The sequence below is a fragment of the Scyliorhinus torazame genome, chromosome 11, assembly GCF_047496885.1.
Source record: "Scyliorhinus torazame isolate Kashiwa2021f chromosome 11, sScyTor2.1, whole genome shotgun sequence".
In the NCBI taxonomy this organism is placed as follows: domain Eukaryota; kingdom Metazoa; phylum Chordata; class Chondrichthyes; order Carcharhiniformes; family Scyliorhinidae; genus Scyliorhinus; species Scyliorhinus torazame.
Window position 1 is genome coordinate 52,223,797 of NC_092717.1, and position 23,343 is coordinate 52,247,139.

At 45.1% G+C, this 23,343-nt stretch overlaps 1 protein-coding gene across 4 annotated transcripts in view; it reads right to left on the minus strand.

Moving 5' to 3' along the window:
- Positions 1–23,343, minus strand: part of LOC140385282 (transcriptional activator GLI3-like) — a 526,585-nt gene that overhangs the window by 79,957 nt on the left and 423,285 nt on the right. For all 4 annotated transcript variants that reach the window (XM_072467248.1, XM_072467249.1, XM_072467250.1 and 1 more), the window contains 3 exons: positions 22,557–22,773; positions 22,177–22,290; positions 16,761–16,901 (listed from right to left, as the gene is read on the minus strand). In XM_072467248.1, coding sequence (XP_072323349.1) covers positions 16,761–16,901; positions 22,177–22,290; positions 22,557–22,773 — 472 coding nt within the window. The remainder of the gene's footprint in view (positions 1–16,760; positions 16,902–22,176; positions 22,291–22,556; positions 22,774–23,343) is intronic.

Consider the following 23,343-nt stretch of genomic DNA (forward strand, 5'->3'; position numbering starts at 1 on the left):
GCTGAGGTTCCCGAGGGTGGAGGAGCAGGAGGTGGCTGATTTAGGGGCGCCAATTGGGCTGGAGGAGCTGGTTAAAGGATTGGGGAACATGCAGACGGGGAGGCCCTAGGGCCAGATGGGTTCCCAGTCGAGTTTTACAGGAAATACGTGGACCTGCTAGGCCCGTTGCTGGTGAGGGCTTTCAATAAGGCAAGGGAGGGGGGAACCTTGCCCCTGACAATGTCCGGGGCGCTGATCTCTCTGATCCTGAAGCGGGACAAGGACCCACTGCAGTGTGGGTCGTATAGACCGATCTCGCTCCTCAATGTGGATGCTAAGTTGCTGGCAAAAGTGCTGGCCACGAGAATGGATGACTGTGTCCTGGGGGTGATTCATGAGGACCAGACGGGATTTGTAAAGGGCAGGCAGCTAAACACTAATGTGCGGAGGCTCCTCAATGTGATTATGATGCCCTCGGTGGAGGGGGAAGCGGAGGTAGTGGCAGCTATGGACGCGGAGAAGGCCTTCGACCGGGTGGAGTCGGAGTATCTTTGGGAAGTGTTGCGGAGGTTTGAGTTCGGGGAGGGGTTTATCAGTTGGGTCAGATTGCTATATAGAGCCCCGGTGGCGAGTGTGGCTACGAATCGGCGGAGGTCGGAGTACTTTCGGCTGTACCAAGGGACGAGGCAGGGGTGCCCCCTGTCCCCCTTGCTGTTTGCATTGGCAATTGAGCCTCTGCCCATGGCACCAAGGGAGTCCAGGAAATGGAGGGGGTGGTCCGAGGGGGAGAGGAACATCGGGTGTCGCTGTATGCGGACGACCTGTTGCTGTATGTGGCAGATCCAGTGGAGGGGATTGCGGAGGTCATGCAGATCCTAAGGGAGTTTGGGGACTTCTCGGAGTATAAGCTCAACGTAGGGAAAAGTGAGCTCCTTGTAGTGCATCCAGGGGACCAGGGAAAGGGGATAGACGACCTGCCGTTGAAGAGGGCGGAAAGGAGCTTTTGGTACGTAGGGATCCAGGTGGCTGGAAGTTGGGGGGCCCTGCACAAACTCAATTTGATGCGGTTGGTGGAGCAGATGGAGGAGGATTTAAAAAGATGGGATATGCTGCCACTCTCGCTAGCGGGCAGGGTACAGTCGGTTAAAATGATGGTCCTCCCGAGGTTTCTCTTTGTGTTCCAGTGCCTTCCCATTATGATTCCCAAGTCCTTTTTCAAACGGGTAGGTAGGAGTATCATGGGTTTTGTGTGGGCAAATAAGACCCCGAGGGTAAAGAGGATGTTTCTGGAGCGTAGTAGGGACAGGGAGGGCTGGCTCTGCCGAATTTGTGCGACTATTATTGGGCTGCCAATGTGGCGATGATCCGTAAGTGGGTAATGGAGGGAGAGGGGGCGGCATGGAAGAGGTTGGAGATGGCGTCCTGTGTGGGCACGAGCCTGAGGGCGCTGGCGACGGCACCGCTGCCGCTCTCGCCGACAAGGTGCACCACGAGTCCGGTGGTGGCGGCGACGTTGAAGATCTGGTGGCAGTGGAGGCGACACGGGCGAGGTGGGAGCCTCGGTTTGGTCCCCGATTCGGGAGAACCATTGGTTCGTCCCGGGAAGGATGGATGGGGGATTTCGGAGCTGGCATCGGGCAGGGATTAGAATAATGGGGGACCTGTTTATAGATGAGACGTTTGTGAGCCTGGGGGCGCTGGAAGAGAAGTTTGGGTCACCCCCGGGAAATGCTTTCAGGTACATGCAAGTGAGGGCGTTTGTGAGGCGGCAGGTGAGGGAATTCCCGCTGCTCCGGCACAGGGGACTCAGGACAGGGTGATTTTGGGTGTATGGGTTGGAGAAGGCAGGGTTTCGGCGATCTACCAGGAGTTCAAAGAAGAGGAGGAGGCCTCGGTAGAGGAGTTAAAGGGCAAGTGGGAGGAGGAGCTTGGGGAGGAGATAGATGAGGGTCTGTGGGCTGATGGCCTGAGCAGGGTTAATTCTTCCTCCTCTTGCGCCAGGCTCAGCCTAATACAATTCAAGGTTATTCACAGAGCGCATATGACAGGGGCGAGGTGAAGTAGGTTCTTTGGGGTGGAGGATAGATGTGGGAGGTGCTCGGGAAACGCGGCGAATCACATCCACATATTCTGGTCGTGCCCAGCACTGGATGGGTTTTGGAGGGGTTTCACGAGGACTATATCCAAGGTGGTGAAAGTCCAGGTCAGGCCGAGTTGTGGGTTGGCACTATTTGGGGTAACGGACGAGCCGGGAGTGCAGGAGGCGAAAGAGGCCGGTATTCTGGCCTTTGCGTCCCTGGTAGCCCGGCGGAGGATCTTGATATTATGGAAGGACGCAAAGGCCCCCCTCCGCAGTGTGGAAGCCTGGATAAATGGCACGGCAGGGTTCATTAAGCTGGAGAGGATAAAGTTTGCCTTATGAGGGTCTGTGCAGGGGTTCTTCAGGCGGTGGCAACCGTTCCTAGACTATCTCGCGGAGCGTTAGGAGGAAGTCAGCAGCAGCAGCAACCCAAGGCTGGGGGGGGGGCGGGGGGTTTCTTTCAGGGGGGGAATTTGGGTGGGTGGGGGGGCTTCCCTACGGGTACCTTTGAATGCCATATGGGGGGGGTTACTGTATATGGGGAAACCCAATGTAAAAGTTTTGTATAATTCTTGACTGTTGTGTTTGTGTTTCTTTTTGTAATTTTTTTTATTAAAAATTTTGTTGGAAAATTTGAATAAACATATTTTTTAAAAAAGAAATGGGTAAGAAAAAACAGATTCAACTCGTTAGCTATGTGGTTACTCAGCTCTCACAGAAGAGTGTGTTTACCCTGTGTAAGCTGCAAGAAAGAAAGCAACTCAGTCTACCTACTCAATATTTTCCAGTTACTGCTAATTACAGACTAGATTTTAAGAACAAAATTAACATTTTGAACTCCCCCATTCACCAAACTCTGAGGTTTGCACTAGCTTCCTTGACTGCACGCGTTTGCCTAACCTTTTCTTTATTTTAAGTAAAAAGGGTTATTTTAAATTGAATTTCTCACTCCACGCGCAGGAAAATACAGACAGTTATGGGTCAGGGTTTAGAGAACCCCAAAGTGTATCATGGAATTCACCTGACCCATAACTTTTAATAGATTGTGGTTATGGGGAGCACAAGGACCTACTTTGCAGGTATGATGCAACAGAGAGCTAAAGTACTTTTAAAACAGAACCATGTTTATTTATGAATCCAGTTAACACTTTATAAACCCACAGTAAACATCTTAACAACTATCAACACCAATAATCCCCACAGATACAATATTCTATAAGTAACCCTTCATAACTTTCCTAACAACATCCATATATTAAACTCTTTTCAAAGAAAGACAGCAGGCTTAAATTCTCTACAGAAACAGGTATTACTTTGAAATCCTCAAATGAGCTGAAGAGAGAGATCATTATCCAGCTGCTTGCTTTGCCTGCAGCTATCCAGCTCTGAAAATGAAACTAAAACACACTGTAGCTGCCTGCACAAAAACGAAAGTGAAAGACAGCCAGCCCAGCTCCACCCACACTCTGACATCACTGCAGCTATTTGAGAAACACCCATTTCTTAAAAGGTACATCCACGACAGCTATTTGATAAACACTCAGCTCTTAAGGTACTCTCACATGACAACACACACACATACAAATATATTGTTCATGGTTGACTTTGGAGAAATACCTTTTAAAGCATCTGTGATACTATATACATATTTTTAAAGGGTGTCAGTTTAGGGTATGGAACACATTTCGACACACGACTTCAATCGTTGCCACTTCAGACAATATCAAAGGTTAAACTCAGTACAAAATTTCCCCTGCTTTGTTCTAGTCATGTGTGGTAACATCTGAAGAGTATACCAATGTTATATATTTTCTCACATTTTGCAGATCAACCCTTTGAACGAGATTGATGATTTTATCCCACTTAGTTCATTAATCATGGGTAGAATTGAGATGGAAGCCTGCTCCTTGGTGGAATGTCTTCCCCTGAGGCGCGTTTGTTGGTGATGGAGCATTTAAAGAGGCAGGAGAGTGGCAGTTGAGGACCATGCCTCCTTCCCGTCTTTGCCCCGATCAAGTCCAGGGCAAGAAGGTTTGTGGGCAGTTTCAAGCCATGCCACTAATTGAGACCCTTAATTGGGCAATTCGTGCCCACTTTAGCCCTGCCCTTGCTGGTATTCACCCAGTCATGGGTGGGAGATTCACCATGCGGGAAGTCCGAAAAGCAAAGAGGGATTCAGCATCAGGAAGGAGGGACCCGCTGAAAGCCACCCTCCTGCCCTTGTAACCAATCACCCCTACCCCTTGCGACCCCCAGCCAGTCCTCAATCACCACTGGCCTGGAACCCTAGGCAATCCTGGGATTTCGGTTCATGCATTACTGGCAACAGCCACCGTTCCCGCTGGCATTGTCAAGCAATTTACAGTTGCCAGCCGTTGATTAGCCAGCAGCTGTCAAGAGGCTGAATTTCCCACCCATCCTTTTTACTGGCGAGGGCCCGCCGCTGCCCATTTAAGTGCCTGATTAGCACTTAGTTTGGCAGGCCTTCCCAAAAAGAGGTAGCATGGAGCTCTGACTAACTTGCCAGCCAGCAGGCAAGATGTGGGCACTGTTGAATTTGCACTGGATCTAAGTAGATGGAAGGCATTTAAATCCATCAATCTAGCCTGTAGTTACGAATAATTTTCTGATCCATTTGTTCCTTTATCAACCTTTCGCTCTTCCCGAACTCTATATTAAGCAGATTCATTCCCAAGTGCGATACAAACAAAGCAGTGCTGACAATGGCTTTGAAGCAAGTAAAAACCCCAGGGATAAAGAATTTTTTTTTTTTTTTTTTTTTTAAAAGGTACGAAATATTGAAAAATCTACAAGATTTGTCTTCAGTTTTTTGGTGCTCAGTTCTTGTTAGAGTTACAAAACATTCATACAAAAGAATTCCTAGATGATTGAAGTACAGAAAACCATAAAAAGTTATTAAAACGGGATAAAAAGTCACTTTGGCATTTATGATGGAAACAAACTTTAATACTCAAAACCAAGTGACACAAATACACACACTCAAACAAACAGTTCAAATAATAGGAGTCTCATTGAACAGTAAAAGCTGTGGAATTAAAAGATCAATCTGCCTCTACAATATTCGTATTGTATCCATTATGCGAACAGAATTGCTCGTCAGGCGTGCAAACTAAGCAATCACTCCATCCTCAAGTGCTGACATTTAGTGTAGACCGTGTAGCCTTAAAGAAACAGTGAATATTGTCCGTAAATGATACAATTATGTCTTCCTTGGCAGAGTTAGGATGGTTTGGGTGCAGCGGCAGTGCGCACAAGGTACAAACCACCACATCAGCATGATTGTCCATATCTTTTGAGACAGAAATACCCAACAGAAAGGATCAGGGTGACACATTTCTGTCTGGTACTGGGAGGACAAAGTGACTAGAACAGGTGACATGAAATATTGTGGAAGGGTGTGATGCATGAGTGTGACTTGGGAAGAACGATGTCCACTATTGTTTGTGATTATGGATCACACCCTGCCCTAATAACAAGTTTTATTTAATCAATAATTTTCATGCTGAATAGAATGCCCTTTCCCAGAAAATCGACAAGCAGGCACTGATAGCAGTGCAGCTGGTTATTAATCTTTACCCTACCAGTTTATCTGCCAACTACTGTAAAAGCACAAGATAGATTTAGCAGTCTAAAATGCCCACGTATTTCAGAAGGTGCACAGGGGTCTACTCCAACAGCCTGAGTTTGTATATTATAATCACAAAGAGACTTCATATTAAGCAATTTCACAAATCAGTCAGACCTGGATTACTACTTACCTCTCAATGTTATCAATTAAAGACTAATAAATCAGACATTTCTTTCAGATGTCAATCGCTAAAGTGCTTTACTTGGAAACTCGGCATTTGCGCTTCACCAAAGGCCTTTTTCATCACAAGCTATGATACTAAGGAAAGATAAGCAGAATAATCCTTGCTGATCAAAAAAAAAAATCTGCATTATACCAATTAAAGTCCCTGCCAGGAGCAAAATGGAACAGCATTCAGACTCTACTGCAGTTTATCTCACCCGAACACAAGGAGGGAGAATGGGTGAGAGCGTTCTTTCATTTTCGAGTGACAACTTTTATCTTACTCCGCCGGATATAGGATCTCAGTCGTCTCTGAGACATGGAACTTGCATGTGTAGATGCATTGTTTTTGTAAATATTCTTTCAAGAGAGCAATATCACCATCTAGACTAAAATGTAAGCCTATAACCAAACAGAAAACAACATTGACTGACCCTCAAGTCACCACTGCCTCTGATGAAACATAGACAAATTTACTGCTCATCTAAATGGAATTCTTAATCTATCATCTCAGTCAGACGTGCCAACAAACTAAATGCCTCGAGTGAATAAATATGAATCAGTACTTGGAATTCTATTTTAAGTGATCAACAACAACATAAAATGCTTCTCATACAGAACAGGAAGCTCCCCGCTTCAATCCCCAGCCTATGTCTTGTGAATGATCTCTGTCCAGGTAGCCAGTTATAGTGAGCACACTATAACTGGCCTCGGTATAGAACATCAACTTCAGCTTCCGCTACCGATTACTTTTCAGCCAATCCAGATAGAATGAAGTCTGGTGAGAAAAGCTAGGTTGATGCTAAATGTTGGGGCTTAATCCCCAAAAGCCCAAGGGCGACTTGCATTTGTGTAGGTGCTTCCAGCAAGGAGTCAGTCCCTTTGGAACTATACCCGGCAAGGCAAAGAGACAATTTTCTGTTTCTAATTGGCTCATACATCCACTATATGAATACAATCAAAATTATGTATTACTGACAGGTCAATCAGCTGAGTTGCTTTCCACCACCCTAACTCGTGCACTGTCAGATAATTAGAAAACCCTTTCCCTGGTGGAAGCCTATTTATTACTCTGTGGCCTGCTAATGTTGGCACTCCCTGAAAAAAAATCGTCTAGCACAACTGCAAGTTACAGCGAAATGAACTGGCCAGATTTACCACCCCTAGGGGGCAGCGGGCATGACAAAAGATGGGTACTCCCATCCTTAAATAGTCTGGCAGGTTACTTTAGTTTTGCCACCAGCTCCGTGAAACATACATATTGGAAGCTGGTGGAGCTCACAAGTTACTAATCATAATATCAGAATGAAACTGGGGCTTAGTGGGTTAGATTATGAGGACAGGCTGTATAAACTTGGTTTGTACTCCCTCGAGTATCAGAGTGAGGTGCTTAAAATGTGAAAATGATTTGATAAGAGTAGATACAGGGAAACTATTTGCTCTGTTGGAAGAATCAAGAACAAGGGAACATAATCCTATAATTAGAGCCTGATAAGGAAATCCTTTTCATACAAAGAGTTGCGGAAAGCTAGAATTCTCCCGGAAAAGCAGTATAGCTGGCCGCGGCCAAGTGAGTTTTCTTTGCTAAGTGTATGAAGAGATATGGAGCTAAAGCAGATAAATGGAGTTGAGATAAAGATCACCCAAGGTTTAACCGAATGGCTGATGGACTGAGTGGTCTACTCCTGTTCCACATAGCAAAAGAATCCCCTGCTTCAAAACGTTTGGGCAGACAAGTAATTATTAAAGAAAGAAAAGGAACTTATGAGGCCATGAAGTGAGCAATGGAATTATGTGCTCCCTCTTTTGTAATATTCATGAGTCCAAGAATGATGACAGGTCAATCAGCTGAGGCAAGAAAAACATTTATTTAACAAGTCGAAAAAACATTACAAGACACTGCACAGTGAGCAGTCTGAAAACATTGGGCGTCAAGCCCAAGGAGGAGATATTAGGATGGGCGACCAAATCTTGGTCAAAAGAAATGAATTTTAAAGGAGGAAAAGGAAATGAAGAGGCAAAGGGTTTCCAGCATATGGGAGCCGAGCTGGCTGAAGTCAAGATCATCAATGATGAGGCGAAGGATGGGGATGCCAGAAAGAATTTAAGTTAACAAAGAGAGAATCAGCCAGGGAACATGGGGAAGCAGAAAATATCTTAGTGACATGGTATAAAGTGGGCCTGTGGGACTGTCAGACAGCAACAGGGGCAAGCTTGAAATTCCCGACAGAGTTGAATAGCCTGAAAACACATACTACCCAGGCTCTGCAGAGGGTGACTGGCACCTCAGCATCACTTAATGCAGTCAACAGAGCAGGAGAAAACATTGCGCAATCCCTGCCCCAACTTCTACCTCCTCCCCCAATCCTATTTTTTAAATCTAATTACGCAGTGGCACTGGTGGCTCTTGAACATTTTAATGAAATATTTCATTTACAGGGTGTACTTTGACAGCCTTGATGACTGAAATAAACACTCTAACAACTTCTTCAGTTCTCTGAACAAAGCCAGGTCCTAGGTGATTATTCCCGGAACCATGGCAAGCTGCCTTAATTTTTTTACTACGTTTAGGGCACAGAGACAGGCTCCAAGTCTGCCTCAGCTAGAGCAGTGATCGAACCCCATGCTGTTGATTGATCTGCATGCTAACCGTCTAGCCAACTGAGCTAACCAGCCTCCTGCTTACCAACTACACTAGCTGATAACATAATTCAAATCACAACCAAATAAGTCAGTCATGACAGACAGCCACTAAATAAAACCCAGTAAAGGGAAAATAAAAAAACCAAGACAATTAAAATGGAAATAAAATATCAGACTTGGTGGGACCAGGAGAATTATAATAATAGGCAGCATGGCAATCAAGGAGAAAAATAAATTGAAACAACACGTGGCATTGCACAAGAAATCTATTTAGTGGAGGAAAGGGAAAAACACAGAACTAAAGGGAAGCTGTTGAGCAAAATAAGAATTATTATGGTGGTATAAAAAGGGACAATTTTTATAATATGTGGTTTTTTTTTTTAATGAAGACCACAGCGAGGTTGTCCCAAACTGATTTTGTCGGAATGGCATATATGGTGCTCCAGTGAAATTAGGCTTGATAAAATCTAATCTGTCGGGTTATGCATTATGATGCAGAGAAATATTACAAATTGTGATTACCAAAAAGCATATAGGAAAGATTAAACACAGTTACATATTCTAACTTCCATATCACTTGAAAATCATATTTAAGTGGCCTTTGTTTCCACCCCCTCCGCAGAATGTGTATTAATGCGACAAAATATCTGGTTAGATGAGCTTTATTTCAGATAGTCAACAAATAATGCCTCAAGAGCAAGGAGAAAACCCTCCAGCTGATCATATGGATTTTTTCAACATAAATTTAAAAAACTGACATGAATTTTATTAAAACCTTGAAGCGTGCAACCCACCGTTTAATAGTATAAAGCAACAAAAGTTTTCCTCTCACAGGCTTGATATAAATGAGCCTGTTCTGGCATGCAATCATAGGAGGAATTCTCGTGCTTCCACCAATGTTTGTGATTTAACTAATGTGAAACACATGTGGCCTCTGCACTGTGGTTCAATGGTTTTGACATTCCAACAGAGTAGTTTAAGAGGTGCACCACTGAGGGCAAAAGTTGTCAGGATTGTTGAAAACCTTTAGCAAAGACCTTGAAATGCAGTCAGCAGCCCCATTCCATAGAAGGATATCAATTATAGATAGTGACGATGTTAGCTCGCTGCTGAAACTGTCAGGGACTGGATGGACAGCCATGAAGATGCACATGTTTTTCTATTAACTGTAAGGAACAGCTTTCTAAGCACCCACAAAAAGAGCTTTGAAAGGTTGCTCTTGTGTCAGTGCTGTATTTATAGAAACAGCCTATACGTAACTTAAACTATGCATGCTCCATGGAGAGCTGACCCCCTCAGATGTGCAACTAACCTAAACATTTCCAATGTATTTTAACATACAAAGCAGCAAATACAACAGGGCAGCGATTCAGTCAGCTTCCTACAACAGAAAAAAAGCCTGGAACAAAATACATTTTGCAAGCTCAACAAATATGTCTCCCTGATTAGAAAAGATAGTTCAATTGACACTTATGATCCCAAGGCAATTGGCTAGTTAAAACCATATGCAAGCTAAAGCATGGAGTCCAGGCTGCTGTTTCTGTATCTCTGCACTACTGGGAAACAGTGATCTAACTCAATGCTGCTCGTGCCATGAAACACAAGAGTGAACTCGCCAAGCCACACAGCAAACTTTCTTTTCCTCTTCTCTCTTGATATTTTCTCAAAGGCACCAATTGTTAAAAAAATTAGCTGGTGTCCTCCAGCAGCTCACATGCAAGCCTTGGCAAGGGAGCAAGACCGTGTGAGAGATAATGAGAGGCAGAAAGACAGATAGACAGACAGAAAGAGAAAGAAAAGAATGAGAGAGAGAAAAAAAGTGAGGGAGAAAGAGAGTGGAGAGGCAGGATTGACAGAAGGACAGCGAGAGAGATAGAATGATAGAGGGACAGCATATGAGAGAGCAAGCGAGTGTGAAAGAGGGATAAGGAGAGAGGGACAGAGAGACAGAGGAGAAAGAGGGACAAGGGGAGAGATGGAGGAAAAATGTGTAGAGGAAAGACATATCCAATGCAGGGCGAGAAAGAGTGAGACAGTGAAGCAGAGAAAGAGTGAGACAGAGAGGGAGGGAGGGGGAAGCGACGGAGGGAGGGGGAAGCGACGGAGGGAGGGGGAAGCGACGGAGGGAGGGGGAAGCGACGGAGGGAGGGGGAAGCGACGGAGGGAGGGGGAAGCGACGGAGGGAGGGGGAAGCGACGGAGGGAGGGGGAAGCGACGGAGGGAGGGGGAAGCGACGGAGGGAGGGGGAAGCGACGGAGGGAGGGGGAAGCGACGGAGGGAGGGGGAAGCGACGGAGGGAGGGGGAACAGACGGAGGGAGGGGGAAGAGACGGAGGGAGGGGGAAGAGACGGAGGGAGGGGGAGAGTCGGAGGGAGGGGGAGAGTCGGAGGGAGGGGGAGAGTCGGAGGGAGGGGGAAGAGACGGAGGGAGGGGGAAGAGACGGAGGGAGGGGGAGAGTCGGAGGGAGGGGGAGAGTCGGAGGGAGGGGGAGAGTCGGAGGGAGGGGGAGAGTCGGAGGGAGGGGGAAGAGACGGAGGGAGGGGGAAGAGACGGAGGGAGGGGGAAGAGACGGAGGGAGGGGGAAGAGACGGAGGGAGGGGGAAGAGACGGAGGGAGGGGGAAGAGACGGAGGGAGGGGGAAGAGACGGAGGGAGGGGGAAGAGACGGAGGGAGGGGGAAGAGACGGAGGGAGGGGGAAGAGACGGAGGGAGGGGGAAGAGACGGAGGGAGGGGGAAGAGACGGAGGGAGGGGGAAGAGACGGAGGGAGGGGGAAGAGACGGAGGGAGGGGAAGAGACGGAGGGAGGGGAAGAGACGGAGGGAGGGGGAAGCGACGGAGGGAGGGGGAAGAGACGGAGGGAGGGGGAGAGTCGGAGGGAGGGGGAAGAGACGGAGGGAGGGGGAAGAGACGGAGGGAGGGGGAAGAGACGGAGGGAGGGGGAAGAGATGGAGGGAGGGGGAAGAGACGGAGGGAGAGGGAAGAGACGGAGGGAGGGGGCAGAGACGGAGGAAGGGGGAGAGTTGGAGGGAGGGGGAAGAGACGGAGGGAGGGGGAAGAGACGGAGGGAGGGGGGGAAGAGTTGGAGGGAGGGGGAGAGAGATGGAGGGAGGTGCTGAAGGCCATTCAGCCCATTGGGTCTGCATCAGCCCGCCAAAAAAGCAGTTCACCAAATCCCACTGCCTTATCCACGTAACTGTGCATATTCTTTCTTTACAATCAATAACCCTTTTGAATGCCTCAAACGGTCTCCAGCACCTTTTCAGGAAGTTTGTTCTGGACTCCAACCATCCTCGGGGTGGTTTTCTGACATCACTGCTACTCCTTTTTGCCCATTACTTTGAATCTGTGCCCTCTAGTCCTTGATGCACCCCTGATTGGGAACAGTTTCTTCACTATTTATCCTGTCCATACTCCTCAGGATCTTGAGTACCTCTACCTAGTCTCTTCTTAGTCTTCATTTCTCCAAGGAAAAGTCCCTAACCCGTCCATTCTCTCCTCAAACCTCCAGTTGTTTATTCCTGGAGTCATTCTAGTGAATCTCCCCTGTATTCTCTCCAATGCTTCCACATTCTTCCTCAAGTTATGGTGCCCAGAACTGGACACAGTACTCCAGATGAGGCCTAACTGTTATCTTATACAAGTTCAATATAACCTCCTTACTCTTGTACTCACTGCCTCTATTAATAAAGCCTTGGACACTACATGCTTTATCAACCATTCTCTCAACATTCCCTGCCACCTTCAATGATGTGGGCACATTATATACAGAGATCACTTTGATTTTGGACCTCTGTAAACATTTTTCCCTTTATTTAATACCATCTCCCCACATTCTTCCTGCCAAAATGATTTATGGTCAGGGACAGGAGGGTGTGACTGTGGGTGAGGCATGTATGGGGATCAGGAAGATAAGAGTGAAATTGTCCAACAGGTTCATGCAGCCTGTATGGGCCAAAGTAGAGGCTGCAGGCTGGATGTTCAAACTGTCCATGCCACTGTTGTACAGGAAAGCATTCAAATGGGTGGATTTTTCGAGTCAGGGGTATAGATACAGTTCTCTGCAGCAGACAGCGTCAGTCCAGAAGGCTGTGTTGCCCTCCCAGTTCAGGAGAACTGCTCTAGGTTGCAGGGAAACTTGCAGTGAGGGGGAGGATCCAACGGCACCAATGACATATGGAAGACTAGGAAAGAGGTTCTGCTTAGGGAGGAAGAGCAGCTAGGGGCTAAATTAAATTGCAGAACCCCAGAAGATAATGATCTCTGGATTGTTACCTGAGCCACGAGCAAATTGGAGTAGGATAAATAAAATGAGTTAAATGCATGACTAAAAATTAGTGTGGAGAATGTAGGAGCTGTACCCTTAGTACAGTCTTCACTTGAATGAGTATCCTGACGAGTGGTATAACTAGGGGGTAGAGAGGTCTTTTAACTAAATAGTGGAGGCAAGGGATCAGGTGAGGGAAGGTGTGATCAATTCAAGAGACAAGACAAGGCAATAGAGCACGATAACAATAAGTGAATTGTAAAGCTAAGTGTGGCAGGGAGGGACAGAACATACAAGCTTAAGAGTACGCCAGTAGATACAGTTAGAGATTTTGAAAATAATAAAAAGACACAATTAAAACACTAACTGAATGCATAGAGCAGTCACAATAAGGTAGATTAACTGACAGCACAAAGGGAAGTAAACAAGTATGATGTAATTGCCATTATAGAGATTTGACTGTAGAGTGGCCAGGCTGGAATTGTATAGAGTTGTAATTGTACAGAGCCTTTGTGAGATCACACCTGGAGTAATGTGTACAAATTTTGGTTTCCCTACCCAAGGAAGGACATACTTTCCATACTTTAGGTGAAACAAAGATTCACCAGACTTATCTACGGAATGGCATGCCAGGGTTCAAAACTGATGAGTGTTGAATAGACTGTTGTTACTTAAAGTTGACAAGGCACTGGGACCAGATGAGATGTATCCAAGGATATGTGCGAATGGCAATTGCAGGGATGCTGGCCATAATCTTCCAGTCTTCTCTAGACTGAGAGGAGGTGCCAGAGGACTGAAGAATTGCAAATGTTACACCCTTGTTCAAAATGTTTGTAAGGATAGCCCCAGAAATTACAGGCCAGTCAGTTTAACATCAGTGGTCGGCAAGCTTCCAGAAACAATTATTCAGGATCAAATTAGTAGTCACACATGGAAAAACGTGAGTCGATTAGGAAAAGCCAGCATGGATTTCTAAATGGGAAATCATGTTTAACTAGCTTGCTGGAGTTTTTGAGGAGATAACAGAAGGGTCCATGAGGGTAATGCTGTTGATGTGGTGCACATGGACTTTCAAAAAGCATTCGATACAGTGCCACACAACAGGCTTGAGAAAAGATATTGCTCATGGAATAAAAGGGACAGTAGCAACGTTGATACAAAATTGGTTGAATAATAGGAAGCAGAGAGTAATGGTCAATGGATATTTTTCGGGCTGGAGGAAGGTTTGTAGTGGTGATTACCAGGGGTCGGTGTTGGGACCCTTGCTTTTCCTGGTATTTATTAATGATCTAGATCTTGGTGTGCGGGGGACAATTTCAAAATTTGCGGATGATTCAAAACTTGGAAATATTGCAAACTATGAAGAGGACAGTGTAAAACTTCAACAGGACATTGTGTGGTGGGTCGATAGGTGGCAGATTAAGTTCAATGCAGACAAGTGTGGGGTCATGCATTTTGGTAGGAAAAGCATGGAGACACAATATAAAACAAGGGATAAAATTCTTCAAGGTGCGCAGGAGCAGAGGGACCTGGGTTTATACGTGCCTGGATCATTAAAGGGGGCAGGACAGCAAGAAAGAGCAGTTAATAAAGCATACAGTATCCTGGGGCACAGGGTACAAGAGCAAGGAGGTTGTGCTGAGCTTAAACAAGACACTAATTAGACTTCAGCTGGAATATTGTCTACAGTTCTGGGTGCCACACTATTGGAAGGATGTGAACATATTGGAGAGAGTGCAGAAGAATGCTTGCAGGGATGCAAAACTTTAATTATGAGGACACATTAGAGAGCTTGGGACTGTTCTCCTTGGAAAGAAGGCAGCTAAAAGGAGATTTGATAGAGATGTTCAAAATCTTGAGTGGGTTGGACAGAATAGATAGGGAGAAACTGTTCCCACTCCTAAAAGGATGAAGAATGAGAGGGTACAGATTTAAGGTGATTTGCAAAGGAAGCAAATGGCAAATGTGATTGAGAAAAAACCATTTCATACAATGAGTGGTTCAGGTCTGGAATGCTCTGCCTGGAAGTGTGGTGGAAGCATGTTCAATTGAGGCATTCAAGAGAGCATTAGATGGTTACTTGAATAGAAACAATGTGCAGGGGTACGGGGAAAAGACAGGGAAATGGCACCAAGTTATAATGCTCATTTGGAGAGCTGGTGCTGGCGTGGCCTCCAGCGCTGTAACAATTCTATGATTCACAAGAGAAGAGATTGAAGAAACTGGGCCTGAATTCTCTAGAGTTTCAAAATATATGATAGGTGATCTCATTGAAGTATACAAAATTCTTCCATGGCTCGACATTGCAGATGCAGGTAGGATGTTTCTGCTGGCTGGTGAGTCTAGAACCAGAGGGGACACACTCAGAATAAAAGGTATGTCATTTAAGACTGTGATGAAGAGGAATTTCTTCGCTCTGATGGTGGTGTGTCTTTAGAATTTTCTACCCTAGAGGACTGTAGAGGCTCATTCACGGAGTATATTAAAGGCAGAGATCAACAGATTTTAATCAAGGGATATGGGGATATGGCATTGAGGTAGATGATCAGCCTTGACCAGGTTGAATGCTGAGCAGGCTTGAGTGGCCGAATGGTCGACTTCTACTCCGACTTCTTATATTCCTATGATAGTGAATAGTACCCGAGGGAAAGAAATCATTTATAAAATCAGCTGGCTTGGAGGCAAGAAGAGAAGTTGAATGGTCAGCAGTTTAGTGGGAATGGGGTCAATAGTCCAGGAGGTTTGTCTCATGGGTGACATGGGCTTGAATAGGGCATGAGGGTAGATAGAAGAGAAATTAGAGAATAATAGTTTCAGGCCTAGGGCAGCTTTGGGAGGTGGGTTGGTTTAGTGGGCAAGAAAAGGGGCTAAGCAACAGATTGGGCAGTCCCAATCTAGCGACCAAAATGTCCACAGGCTTCTCACATTTGCTGTTGGATGAAGGCACGCTCCAGTTTAGCTGTGACGTTTATGCAATTGAATGACCATCTTGCCAAGTATCAACATCAATGCTCAACTTGGGAAAGGCACTTTTACCAACAAAAGCAGAGGAGAGATGAGAATACTTAGTGGAAAACACTAAATTTTTAAAAATTAAGCAGTTGATCAATTATTTAAATCATCCATGATCGGCCTTCTTTTAAGAAACTGGCTTCCTTAATTATCATAAGAAGTCATTGGTTGCAAAAACAAATCTGGCAGCCACTCCTGTTCATAGAAAATAAAATGCTGAACTATAAATTTATTTTTTCACAACTGTAAAAAAAACCACACTTTGTGATTACAGGCAAATGGCATAGGGTCACAACATAACCCAACACCGTCATTACCGGACAGATGATACAGGAACACAACACAAGCCAACACTGTTAGTGATCACCATCCAAGAAAAGTACAGCCAGTTACTCGTGCACGTACTCACATACCAACACAAACTCTCTCTCTCTCCCACAATAATAGAGACATTACATATGCTGGTGTAGAACTGTAGATGGAACTTGCACAATCCAGCCATTCAGAATTCACAATGCATCCGTGAATAGGGGGCTAATGCAGATTAACATCCTCTGGGTAGCAAGGTTATATTTTTTGATTCACTTATCCACTTATTGAAATAGTCAAGCAATTTTCTTTTACCAATTAGTCTCATCTTAAAAGCTTACTGCTTCACTTTTAGAAATGGTGCAAAGGGTTTGGTATTAGGTGAATAGAGGCACTATTACTCTCCTGAAAAGATTCACCCTTTCATTTACACTAGCCCAAAATACAAGCATTCATTGTGGAGCATTTGACAGAGGCTTCCTTTAGGCTTGAGATGTCTGAATTGGTCAAGCTTTGTAGCCATTTAGCTCGCTGGGAGAAATAGTATGCTCTCTAGTTCACGGTGCCCCCGGCTAAGAAACTTGACACTTTGAGGTCAAAGAACCTGACCTCCACAAAGCATAGCACACAATCAGGAGCAGTCCCTGTCTGCTACCACTTACATGGACTAGCTGTTCTTGCGTGTCAAATTCTCTCGCGCATCCTTCCCAGTGGCAGTTCGTCTCATAAACCACTTCCGGCTCTTGCTTGCTTTCATCTTTGTCCACCTCCTCTTTGACCAGTGTTATTCCTTCCGGCTGTTCCTGTGACAGAGAAATTTGTGAGTTGCATAGTTGAAAACCTCTGCTGCTCAAGTGTGCACATAAGTGTTAACTCTTGTACATTGGTCATGCATGGGACTTTGTGATTTGCACTGCACCTGGATGGCTTTCTCGAAACAGTGTTAAGAATTGATGACTGTGACAAGATGTGTCTCAGAAGTTGTACTCTTGTCCGTGAGTCAAAAGGTTGTAGAGTTATAGTGTCACTATGGCATAGAAGGAGCCATTGAGCCCATTCAGAGTCCATGCTGGCTCTCTGTACCTTGTGGGACCAAGCTACGATCCAAAAATTGGAGCTCAAAATTCAGACTGACAATTCAGTGCAAGACTGAGGGAACACTGCATGAGCAGAGGTGCCATTTTTAAATGAAATATCAAACCAAAGACCTTTCAAGTGGCGATAAGAGATCCCAAGGCACTATTCTAAGGTGAGCAGGGGAGATTTCCCTATTATCCTGGTCTATATATAGCCCCAAATCAACACTTATTAACAAACAGATTTGATTATTATCTCTTGTTGTTTGTGGGACTTTGCTGCATGCACACTGATGATGCATTTCCTCCATCACAACAGTTACTATACTTCAAAATGTTTTCATCACCAGTCCAGCACTTTGGATCGTACAGTGTTTATGAAGCTGCTATATAAATGCAAGTTCTTACTTTCAAGGAGAAACCTAGAGCACATTTGCTTGATCCAGAATATTGAAATACACACTTCCTTTTCTCTATCGGAGTATGAAAGTATGACGCAAGATGGAGTAGAGTTTAAATCTTCCATCTGGGTCGGGGTCTAAGTGTGGCATTGCATTTCAACTGTTGCATTAAAGAAACCATATGATTTTTGTTAATTTCAAAAGCAATGAAAATCATGCAGTTTCTGTGGCAGGCAGCCAAACCACAGCATCGGGATCACACCAAGGCAACAAACTGAATATCTACACCGTATCTCAATGAATACCTGTGAAGTGCTACCAATTTTGGCCAGTGCTTCACATTTCCGGTGCAAATTTCACTCTTTTATCCCACTACATTTCATATTCCCACATTGCCTCAGGCAGTATTTTTCTTTTAATGTTGCATATTGCAGAAAGATGTTCTGCCTATCACACAAATGAATGATGTGGCATACGAATGTCAGTGCCCGTGTACGCCCCATCAACTGATGTATCATATCAAACAGCACATCCCTTCAGCTGCTTGCAGTTTGTAGAGTACTGACCATACTCAACCAGTCGGTGCTTGCAAAACTCAGAACATAATATCTAATGTTAGATGTGATTCCATAATTGGAAAGCACTTGTTGATCAATCCAGAGTGTTCTAAGAATTACACTAACAACCTATTTAAGATTATCAGTTGGGCTCACAATGTGATTTATTTACACTTGCTAGAGACCTCATTCGCATATTCGTATACAGGGACACAATTGCCATTCCAGGTGATGGGGCCGAGCTTTCGCTATCTTGGGATACAAGTGGTGCGGAGTTGGGCTCAGCTGCACAAGCTTAACTTGGTGCGGCTGATGGGGGGAATGAAGGCAAACTACAAGAGATGGGATGTGCTGCCCTTGTCTTTGGTGGGCCACATGCAGACAGTGAAGATGACGCTGCTGAAAATTTTGTTCGCATTTCAGAACCTCCCAATTTTTGTCCCAAATCCTTCTTCAGCAAGGCGAATATGTTGATTTTCAGGTTTGTGTGGACGGGGCAGGCACGGCAGGTGAGGAGGGTTTTCTTGCAGAGGGATCAGTCGGGGGGATTGCTGGCAATGCCAAACTTGTTCAATTACTACTGGGCAGCAAACATCCAAACATCGCAATGGCTAGGAAATGGGTGGTGGAGGAGAGATCAGTTGGGAGGGGGGGGGGGGGGGGGGGGGGGGGGGGGAATGTAGGCGGCCTCGTGTAGGGGGCCAGTTTTTTTTCAATAAATTTAAAGTACCCAATTATTTTTTTTTCCAATTAAGGGGCAATTTAGCATGGCCAATCCACCTACCCTGCACATCTTTGGGTTGTGGGGGTGAAACCCACGCAGACACGGGGAGAATGTGCAAACTCCACATGGACAGTGACCAGGGGCCGGGACCAAACCAGGGTCTTCGGTGCAGTGAGGCAGGCAGCAATGCGAACCACCACGCAGACCTGTGTAGGGGTACCAGTTAGCGGACACTGCTGTTAGAACATAGACATAGAACATACAGTGCAGAAGGAGGCCATTCGGCCCATCGAGTCTGCACCGACCCACTTAAGCCCTCACTTCCACCCTATCTCCCTAACCCAATAACCCCTCCTAACATTTTGGACACTAAGGGCAATTTATCATGGCCAAGCCACTTAACCTGCACATCTTTGGACCGTGGGAGCAAACTGGAGCACCCGGAGGAAAGCCACACAGACACGGGGAGAACCTGCAGACTCCGCACAGACAGTGACCCAGCGGGGAATCAAACCTGGGACCCTGACGCTGTGAAGCCACAGTGCTATCCACTTGTGCTACCGTGCTGCCCTTCCATTCCTGTTGGTTCAGTACTCCAAGAGTTTGGTGGTGATATCAGCACTGACAGTTTGGAACCACTGTAGATAGCACTTTGGATGGAAGGCATGTTGTTGTGGGCACCAATTTGCATCAATCATAGGTTTGTGCTGGCGGGGTTGGATGAAAGGTTCCGGGGGTGGTGGCAGGTAGGGATAGAGTACCTCAAGGATTTGTTCATGGAAGAAAAGTTGCACTGTTGGTTCACAGCGCCAGGGTCCCAGGTTCAATTCCTGGCTTGGGTCACTGTCTGTGCGGAGTCTGCACGTTCTCCTCATGTCTACGTGGGTTTGCTCCGGGTGCTCCGGTTTCCTCTCACAAGTCCCGAAAGACGTGCTTGTTAGGTGACTTGGACATTCTGAATTCTCTCTGTGTACCTGAATAGGTGCCGTACTGGGGCTTTTCACAGTAACTTCATTGCAGTGTTAATGTAAGCCTACTTGTGACACTAATAAAGAATATTATTATAAGTGGGAGGAAAGTGCTGCAAAAGGTGATTGGAATGCGTCATTGTCATGTGTTAGGTTAAGTCTCATCCCATTTAAGGTGGCACAAAGAGCCCACATGACGGTGTCCAGGAGGAGTTGGATCTTTTGGGGATGTAGGATAGGTGGGCGGCAAACCTTGTGCACATGTTTTGTGACTCCGAGGTTGAGGGAGTTCTGGAAGGGGTTTTCGAACATAATGTCAAAGATTTGGGGGGCAGACGTAACTCTGATTTTGGAGTGCCGGAGGATTCGGGAATTCAGGTGAGGAGGCTGATATCTTGGCCTTTGCCTCCCTGATAGCCCAGAGGTGGTTTTATTGGGTTAGTGGGCTTCAGAGCTGCCAAAGGCCAGGGTATGGGTGGGTGATTTGGCAAAATTCCTGCATTTGGAAAAACACAAGTTCACCATTCGTGCATTGGAGGGACTCGCCTTGAGGTGGAAGCTGTTTATCGACTTCTTTAAGGAGTATTGAGTCATCACGAGGTAAGTTTACTTTTTGTTTGGGGGTGTGGGGTGCTGTAGGTTGGGTACCGAGGCGACAGGGGGTTGAATGGGGGTGGTGTTTGGGAGGAGGGGGGTGCAGGGTTCTGATTTGTTACCTGTTGCCACGGTTGGCTTTTGTATTTTTGCGAAGATGTATACATATTAAAAGTGCCTTCAATAAAATGTCTTTCAAAAAATATACACAGGGACTCGTCTTGTGGAAGCAGAAAGAAGATATACAGACATTGTGCCTTTTTTGAATTAAACAAACACACGGGGGGGGGGGGGGGAGGAGAGAGAGAGAGGACCCCCCCCCAATCAATAACACCCTTTACCGATCCGGTAAACATTTGTGCTCCCTTTGAAATTTGGCATTCATGCGTCTGTCCTGTTGAGTGTAAAATGAAAAGCTTCGAGGGCGTGTCTCTTTTTTCAGTAAACCTCAAGTTGTATATTGTGCTCATTCTCAAGCCTCAGAGGCCAGGAGGTTTGCCTTGAGGGCCCTTTCAGTTTCTTTGCAACAGGTTCGAAGATGGTTATTGAGCAATGCAAAGTATTGTAAGGTTTAGACTTCTTCACATTCCACAGCCATAAAAGCCAGTGGATTAAAAAACCAAACCAAAAACATCCAAATTGTTGAATTGAAAAGCTATCACATATACGGAGGCAAAATGTCAGCTGACATTTGATTCATGACAGAATTGATTCATGTAAGTATTGCTGATAGGTAACTAAGGAACACCTTTTAAAAAACCAGGAACATTGCAAAAAACAGTTGACAGACTCAGCCAGAATTTCTAAATATAAGGGAGTCGTTCTAAACATAATGTGCCCATTCATTTGGGGAGTACATTCATGATACATTCATGCACAACTCCCAACTTACTACTGAAGAAAACAAATCCCAAATACTTCTCAATTGGCAAATGTCTAAATAACAGACATAATAAGCAACATTTATTTTAAAATTTCTGGGCAGCACCAATTTCATATCATAGCTCACTCAAAATTGTAGCTGAAGGATGCTGTTTACTGCAGATACTAGTCTCAGGACAGAATCTGTAGGGCATGATGTACAACCTGCAGATCCAAGTCACGCTGCCAGCTGTGCCGTGCACAGGGCCTTGTTCTTCAGCTGGTTCACTTTAATCTAATATGAGAATAAATGGGAGCATCAGCTCTCTCACTGCATTAAACATATTTCACATTAGGATTAAGAAATTCACAGCAGGTGCAATGTACCCATAGGGCACTTCAAAACATGGATTTGAAGATATAATACACCAGGTGTGAAGCCCAAGGGAAGTGGTAACTGAGAGGCAAGAGCGAGGGAAAAATTTGCCAGAATGGACATGCATGTGGCTTCCTGCTCGTCGGAGTCAGATCGCTGGCCTGACTCCCCGAACACACAGAAATCTTTCCAAACCAATATTACTGCACTAGAAGACAGGCTGGAAACCGTGACTACAAACCACATTGGATTTAAGACCAGAGATGGTATACGTAGTTTGAACATGGTATCACAATCACAACACATTCCCATGCACCACCCAAGATATTTCTTGAAGTTGTACTATAAATTAAAACACCATATTTAATCACCTTCATATTAAAGGGAAAGCAAACAATATGAAGGACAAAACAGTTTCTGTAATTGGTCCCTCAGCACTCCAGTAAAAATGGTGTACATTACAGAATATGTCTGCTTTGAAGGGAAGAGTGAGAGCTGATTAATTGAACCTACTGCCATACCTGCTCACTCCCACCACCTGGGCTCGGCAGTTCTTCATCAGGTTTAATCCTTGTGCGTTTATTTTGCATTGGGTCACCTGTACTGGTCACTGCGGACTCACTTGTAGGTTTACTCTAAAAGATGAAAAATTACTTATTTTAAAGCACGACTGAACAAAACATAACAAAGTTATAACATATGTATTATATCATTGACACCAGTTATTATTGATTAAAATTATAACAGGATCTGGTCCTGGAGTCATTGTACTATACAGTCAGAGTGACATAGCAATAGCCTAGTAATTGAAACAATTCCCTTTCAAATATATGACCATCCTTTTAATTGTGACTTTTACTTTTTCTCTTGAGATCTCTTTTCTCTTGCGATCTCTTCTTACCTGTGCGGATTCAGATGGACAAGAGGTGATCTGTGCAGAGGTCAACACATTCGACAGGCCAGACATATGGCGTTGAGGAGCAAATGTTGGAGCAGGATGGATAAGAGGAGGACTGTGGCCGAATGCGGAGCCCAGAGTTTGCTGACGGCTCATTATCTGGTGGTGCATTTGCTGGATGGCAACAGGCGTGGCCGGGTAAGGAAAGCTGAGAGCAGGACTAGGTAGAAACAAGACAGAACGGAATCACAAAGGAGGCCTTTAGAATGAATGAAGAAACACATTTCTCTCTGCACTGTATATTAAAATGTGCCTGATCTTCTGAACATACAATTAGAAGAATTAACACATACCATTGAATAGAGTTTCAATTTGAAAGTGTTTTCTGTTAAAAGGTGAACAGGGTGCTCCAGTTTCACATTAGGTGCTGCACTTTCCTATCTAAGAAAGTGTTAAACAGCTTACTGTTGACAATTCCGGGTTTTTTTTGTATTACACAGCGCCGATAATTTGAATTTTGCGACCCAAATAACGTAACAAAACGAGAATCAGTGTTAAAAATGGCTCAGACCATTTGAACTGAGCAATATGGAATTAAGTACAGACAACTTTAAACTTCTATAAATTGAAAGTTAGCTGCACCAATAAAAACACTAAATATTCCAGATGTAACAAAGGTCATGTATAATATTGGCAACTGCAGACAAGACCGGTAAAACAACCATTTGTTGTTTTTCTCTCTCCATAATTGTCCTACTCACTTCAGTGTAGTACTGTGGGAGAGCTGTGC